The sequence below is a fragment of the Perca fluviatilis genome, chromosome 19, assembly GCF_010015445.1.
Source record: "Perca fluviatilis chromosome 19, GENO_Pfluv_1.0, whole genome shotgun sequence".
Lineage (NCBI taxonomy): Eukaryota > Metazoa > Chordata > Actinopteri > Perciformes > Percidae > Perca > Perca fluviatilis.
In genome coordinates, this window is record NC_053130.1 from 13,963,982 (window position 1) to 13,971,550 (window position 7,569).

The following is a 7,569-nucleotide window of genomic DNA, read 5'->3' on the forward strand; positions in this document are numbered from 1 at the left end:
TGGTAAGATTTTTAATACAGGACTTTACTGAATACTTTTTCCACCACTGATTATTTTTGACCTTATGATCTTGAGCCTACTGACCTTTACCCTTGTGTACGCTATTTTTTATTAGGCCTAAGTGACGATGGTGATTCTGAGTCTGACACTGACTTGCAAAAAAAAAAAGGAATAACGAATTACACTGTGCGGTTGTAATATACTCATGGACTTGATGTTTTATTTGCAAAAATAATCTCATTACCAAAAACTGCTGTGTTCAACGTGATGTTCGTGACATCAGCCTTACCACCAGCCACGCAATCGTGCGTCGTGCTTCTATTTTTTGCCCATAAAAGCTATTTTTGAACCAGTGTGCTTAGACTCTGTTGGAGAAGACAATATAAGTAGCTACAGAGACTGCAAGCTTGAAGTACTTTCATGACCTTTTCAAAGCTGCCATCGTGTCAATGCGCAATTGGGCAGCCAGCAAACCACGACCTGCGGCAAGTGGCAACAAGGGGGCCTGAAAAGTAACGCTGCGCGTCTCGCGAAAAATCCTTCTGCTGTGACCCCATTCCCAAGAAACGGACTTGCAAATGTCCTCACTATAATCAGGTGAGCTCTCTCCCTGCGACTTAATCGTGGACGCTGTTGGAGGGACCGATTCGTTTATTGAAGACAATTGGAGCCTGGGGAGAGTATGGACTCATATTTGTGACTCCAACTCACGATGACAGATCGCAGCAGGACTGTGGATGCACTCTTTAAAAGTCTGGATATTTTAAAGGAAGCACCATGGACGCAGCGGACATAGTTGCTTCCGTTTTGGTTTTAGGGATTATTATCGTGTCGTTGCTGTCCAACGTTGTGGTGCTGATCTGTTTTCTGTATAACCCAGAGATCCGCAAACAGGTACCCGGTCTTTTTATTCTCAACTTGACGTTTTGCAACCTGTTGCTTAGCGTGTTCAACATGCCACTAACTCTGGTCGGGCTCATCAGCACGGGCCACCCCGGAGGCAGCAGCTGCTGCCAAATTGTGGGTTTCCTCGACACTTTTCTTACCACTAACTCCATGCTCAGCATGGCAGCTCTCAGCATCGATAGGTGGGTGGCGGTGGTGTTCCCTCTGAGCTACCACTCAAGAATACGGCACCGGGATGCAGTGATAGCGCTGGCATACATGTGGATACACTCATTTTGCTTCTCCACAGTGGCCACCTGCCGCTCCTGGGTCGGCTACCATCAACTTTACGCATCGTGCACACTCTGCAATGTCAGGGCGAAGGCAGCCGGAACGCAGTTCATCATTTTCACCGTGGCTTGTCACTCTCTCACTTTCCTCCTCACGCTGATCGTGTTGTGTGTAACGTATCTGAAAGTGCTGAAAGTTGCAAGGTTTCACTGTAAACGCATCGACGTGATCACTATGCAGACGCTGGTGCTGCTTGTGGACATTCACCCCAGGTAAACAATCATTAGAGATGCATTCAGTCCAATTTGTTCTTTAAATGCCTTTGTATTTCCCTGAAATGTTTTCTATCTGTTCCATTTCTCCTGTGTGAAGCATTTCAGGAGCATTTTGATCCCGTGGCAAAATCAGAACATCCACAGAAGGTTAAGACATTTTAAAACACAAATAGTGACCAACCTGCACTTAGTGTGTTCATAGAGAACACCATAGGAGATGATGGTGGTGCATTTTCTCTTCTTTGCCTTGCAAACAGTGCTGAATCTACTATGTTTTTGTATTTTGGACAGTTGGTTAGAAAAAATGAGCAATTTGAAAATGTCACCTTGGATTGTGGCAGTTGTGAGGCATATTCTTCACTTTACGTTTTATTAACCATTTGATCAGTTATAATAATACATAATTGTAAAATGTTATATAATACAAGTAATTTGTTACAGTAGTTATTTGCAATCCTATACTCTCAAAAAAGACTAAACTAATTTAAACACAGTATTCGCAAAACTTTCTGGGGCATCCCTCTATGTAACTAAACATGAATATGAAGTGTTCCACTGGTGACGATTGAACCCTGTCCTGCCTGCCTGCAGTGTTTACATTATCATGTCTCATTAAGGTCAGCAAGGCCTCACTAATTTTTAACGTTTCTGTCATTTCATATCCATCCTGATTTACTCAAATAATGACAGTAAATTTTGTATTGTTCCCCATCTACATTATTCATATGTGTGCAGTGTGAAATATATCCAATTTTATATTCAAATATAACAGGGTACATTTCACTGCTTTCTTCACTCCCACATAGTTTCTCTATGGACTGCTTCATTACAGTATGCCTTCATGTCTCTGATCATGTCTCCTGGGTAGATAATGGTGCCTTTGTGCTTTGGCAGTGTGCGCCAGAAATGCTTGGATGAGCAGAAGCGGAGGAGGCAAAGGGCCACCAAGAAGATCAGTACGTTCATCGGCACATTCGTGGTGTGCTTCACCCCTTATGTCATTACAAGGTGAGCAGAGATTTATAATATTGTAAGCTGTGTATGTGTGTGTGTGTGTGTGGGGGGGGGGGGGAGGAATTAATGTGTATGAGGTATTTAACACCATGCATTATCATCAAGATGGTGATGTAAATTTCCTTCCTTTTCCTGTCTTTTGAATCACAATGCTGTGATGCATGCAAATCATAAATGCTGAAATACAGCTTTAAGGATATTGAACTACAATGGAATTCTGCACATTTTTTCTTTACTCAGCAATAATAATAAATAAAAATTCAAATTATCTTTCTCGTTCCGCATCTTAAGTAGAACAATTGTCCCTGGACTTTTTTCGATTTCACAGAGTTAATCTAGGTTTTGACTTACCTTGTTGCTGCTAATGTGCTTATACTTGCCTTATCATCTGTATACAGATGGTGATAAAAAAAAAATTCAATGCTGTCTTGTTATCTGGCAAAATGTTAAACAACATCTCATAGCTTATTGGTTCTACATTTTTTAATCCTTGTCACTGAGCCTCCACAGCTGGGGAGATGAGAGGGAGAGAGACAGGGAACGAGGGAGATTGCAAGTGAGTCAGTGATGGTATCACTCGCTCTCATTAGTATTTGCCCCAGCATTAGTGCTGGCAACCTGTCAGAAGCTGTTAAAATGTGAGTATTGAAATCGAAAGGAAGTACATTAGGAGCTGTGTGGTGGTGAGACACATTAGACTTAAGGAGATCATGCTAATTAGAAAGACAGACTAAAGACAAAACAATGCTCCTGTTGGTTTTTCACTGTCTTTAATTTGATTTATTTGGACAAAAGAAGTTTAATGCACTGGATCTGTTGTAAAAAGATTTTAACAAGCAAGAAGTATAGAAGCTGTAAAACTGACACCCATCAGTTCACATTCCCCAACACAGTGATGACAATTCAGTTAAGGGAAATTATGACATTTTCACAATATTACAGCACAGGGGGAGGGTGATTTGCTTTAGATATCTTCCACTCCACTTACACTTATGTAAAGAATTGGCTTGAATTTTGCTCATGGATGGTATGTGACCTTTTTTTCTCTCTTTTGTGTTTATCCGAGGTAGAATTGTAGAGCTCTTCTCCCCATGGCCCATAAGCCCTCACTGGGGTGTGCTGTCCAAATGTTTGGCCTACAGCAAGGCAGCCACCGACCCATTTGTCTACTCGCTGCTCCGTCACCAGTACAGGAAGACCTGCATCCTTCTCACCAACAAAGTCCTTAAGAGGAGTCCACTCAACTCCTCCTCCCTCTGGATGGAGAACAGCGTAGGGAGGATCACCAACAATTCCAACACAACTGACAACATCCAACCACCTACCAACAAGCCACTTGGCCAGTGAAGCTCATCACTTTCAGAGACAATAAGGGTACTTTGCCATTCTAATGGTGTCTTGGATTCGAGATCTTACTTTGAGGTTAACACTCGTGAGAATGGGGGTATGAGTAGATTCACCTCCACTGGTGGTGAACATCAAAGTGATCTTTTCACCTAATTATTTGTTGGCGGACAAGGCTGGCAATAGTCTATATTTTTCTTATTGTAAACAAATCCCACTTAAGACCAAAACAGACAATATTACTTCCCCAGCCTGTCTGTGGAACCCCAAACTCATGTGTTCCTACCGAGGACATAAGTCTTTAAAATAGGTCACAAATAAATACCCTCAATTTAAAAAAGGCTAAACAATTTTCTTAAACAGCTGATCACTGCAGTTGTTTGCAACAGTTCCTAAAACAGCAGTAAATTTGGTACTAACTACAGTGCCCACCTTTATGGTAATGAAGGACCATGTCACCCAGTGCAGCAATATGGCTCATAGATGTGTTTTAAATAGTTTTTGAATAAAAATTCAGTTCCAAAGCAAAGATGAATAATCTATATAAGACTTAGGGAAATAATTGTCTGTATGATCAATGCATTGTAAAGTTAGAAGGTACTTTAAAGGAGAATAGACTGACCACCTTTGTAGGTTGTGTGTGTAGGTTGTAATGGTATTAAGTATTTCAATACAATGTAATACTGTCTTTTTCTTCAAAGAGTGACCGTTTCTAATGAGATAATTTGTAGCATACTGGTAAATGTGTGTTAAATAGCCTGTATAACATGGGCATTATGGTGACTAATCTGTTAATTGTGTCATTAAAGGCAGAAACTACAATCCTAATGTTAAGAGGAGTGTCGCCCTTAAACGTCAGGACAGAGGTGCTGTTATCACTCCCAAATGGATTAGCAGGTCTGTGTGGACTAACACTAGACAACGACTAAATCTTAAGCATTAACATTCTTTGATGCTGTTTGGTCAAATCAGTAACTTATTAACTCAAGAGTAAAACCCCGTGTATTTTCATTACGTCAAGTATAGTTGTAGCCTACATTATATGGTGTATAAAAATCACTGGTTTAAATGTAAGAAGGTTTACATCCCACCTAAAATGAATGGCAGAATTTCTGAAATTCAAGCATAACCTCTGACCTCAAGGATGATTCTCTAGCTGGATAAATTAGTATATGTGTTAAAGGGATAATATAAAGGAGATGGTCATTTTTGAAAGTACAGTCATGTTGTTTGCACACCAGTGTGCCACACTGATGGTTTTGAAATGACTGTATGATGTGAGGCCTGAGTTCTAAAGTGCCTTTTAGACTATGAGCTCTCTGATTTAATCAAGACACCACAGAGGAAACTTTCACATGCTGTCATTTCTTGCTGTTCTGTGCTGTGGTTAAGTGTGATGATAGAGCCTGTTATTCAGTTTGGTCACATTGTTGCATCGGGCAAAACAGGGTAAAATATTATTTGAATGTAGTAGCAACTATTCAGTGATGTGTAAATAACATTCCAGCTCATGCCGAATGAGCGACTTTAAAAATGAGTTTGATCATTTTGACAGCACTGGCAAATCAGGATGTTGTGTTTTTATTTTACTGTGACAATATGACGCCTTCAAAGGCTTAAAATCTATTTATTTTTGTCAAAACTGTGTCTGATCTTTGCTAAATACATTTGTGATTACATTGCAATAAATGCTGTGCATTTTGGCATTTTAAAACATCACCAACTGTCCGCAGTCATTGCTACATGACCTGAAACGATGCCTAGACATTTGAGCAAATCTCTACTTCAATAATGCTTTACCAAAAAGACTCTTAACACCTTTATTCTACCACACTGATCAAGTCAAGGAGAAGGAATAATTAATTTGAAAAATTATTTAAGATGTGTTCCACCCACCATTGCTGCCGTTGATGTGGCAGCAGAACAAAGACTTTTTACAAAAGCTTCGGGGCTGTGAGTTAAAGGCTTTTTTAATTGTAGAGCTGCTATAGGGAGTGGGAAAAGAAGAAAAGGAGCAAAGAAAAAGAGAGGAAAGTAGGCACTACCTCACCAAGTTCATGCAGCTGTGACAGTAAAAGATTCTGGGAATATATAATATAAATATAATAATTTGATACAAATCAAAAGTTTCACTGGGAACCATCTGTTGTACGTCCAACTCAAGTATTTATCGCAACTTTCTTCATTTACCTTGTCCATTAAACAGATGTTGGAAATGACTCACTCTGAAGATTGAAGTCACAAACGTCACACTCTCATTAACTGTCTGCAGCAGCTGAGTTAAAGTCAAAACATTAGTACATCCACACTGGGCCTATTAAATGTGTCTATGCAGTACATCATTAAGTATTTTTTAAAAAGCACCCGTCCATTCATCTATCCTTTACAAACTCTGGTTAACCTCCTTTGTTCCTTTTACCCACTTTGATAACATGTGCATGAAACAATATCTGTTCTGTCTCTGTCAAAAACATTATTATTCACCAAGGGGGACAAAAGTTGCGTTAACATATCACTGTATTCAGTCGTGCATGCCAATCAAGGACAATTAGTGGAAAGTGCTCAGAAAGTTTGGAAGGATTCCCAGTCTGAAGGTGTGCGTACATCCAATCTCCTTGGGAGACTCGATGAGTGGGTGGGTGGCAGACGCAAACCTGCCATACACAAAACGCTTTCCACAGACCTTGTGATTAAGCCACAGCGCGTAGGAAGTACAAGAATGCAGAGGAGGAAGGCAGGGAAGACGGTTGCACTGGCTGACTTCACACAACCCCGATGTCAGGGCAGGAGTGGTTCTCCCAGATTTGTCCCTTATAAAACAGAATCACAGATTCTATGAAGTCTGATTTCTCATTAGAGATTTGAGATGCTGAAGTGTTTATGTTTTGTGAGCTATAAATGCAGAAATATGTGAAAATGCATCCTGTATACTGTACTAAAAGAGTTTGATGAATGTATTGTTTTTAACTGACTGTATAGTCAAATAAAGAGGCTGTCAAATTGTGCAGAACATCCAGAGTAACTAAACTCACCCATGCACAGCAACTTCTTTCAATCAGCGGCAGAAACACTGAACTGCATAAGTAGTAAATCATCTACAACTCACTAAGAAAACATCATTGATGGATCTTATTTAATTTCTTAATGCCAACAAAAGAGCGAACTGTGAAAAGAGCTAATGTGTTTCACTGTATGCTCCCTCAGGTTTGCTCATTAATCATACTGATACATAGCAGGTGTTACACATCACTCGGTGCTCAAACATTACAAATCACTTAATCACAGCAAACCAAAACATGAAGTGATAATGAATACTGTATATATGTCTTTCCATTATGTCTTGTTATCTCATTTACTCTGAGTCTCTCGTTTTCTTCGCTCTAAGCCTCTGACAGACTTGTCCATAACTCTGCCAGTGGAGCTATCAGACTGACTACAGACTTAATGTGAACCATGGGAATGTTGGACCCAGACGTCATGGTATTCCCCATATCCTCGAGCAAACAGCCTGACCTGCTCACATTACAAATAAAAAAAACCCATCTATTTCTGTCCAGGAATGCTGTATTTGCTTTTGCTTCGAGTGTGGAAATATTTTTTTTGTCCCAAATGCGTTTGAGGTAGTGTTTAAAGAGTATCATTGCCTTCAAGTGAAAATCTCAAACCCCCTTATATACAGTTTTGAGGACCCTTAAAGACTTCAGACAAACAGCTTTGATTTTAGTCTTTTGATTGGAGATAATCCACTGGAGTCATGAAG

General features: G+C 40.0%; 1 protein-coding gene across 1 annotated transcript; it reads left to right on the forward strand.

Moving 5' to 3' along the window:
* The first annotated feature begins 318 nt into the window (after positions 1-318).
* On the forward strand, positions 319-6,591 carry LOC120547617 (G-protein coupled receptor 26-like). The gene is made up of 3 exons (XM_039783139.1): positions 319-1,448; positions 2,346-2,459; positions 3,536-6,591. The coding sequence occupies exons 1-3, from the start codon at positions 778-780 to the stop codon at positions 3,810-3,812; spliced, it is 1,062 nt and encodes a 353-aa protein (XP_039639073.1). The 5' UTR covers positions 319-777; the 3' UTR covers positions 3,813-6,591.
* The last annotated feature ends 978 nt before the right edge of the window (positions 6,592-7,569 follow it).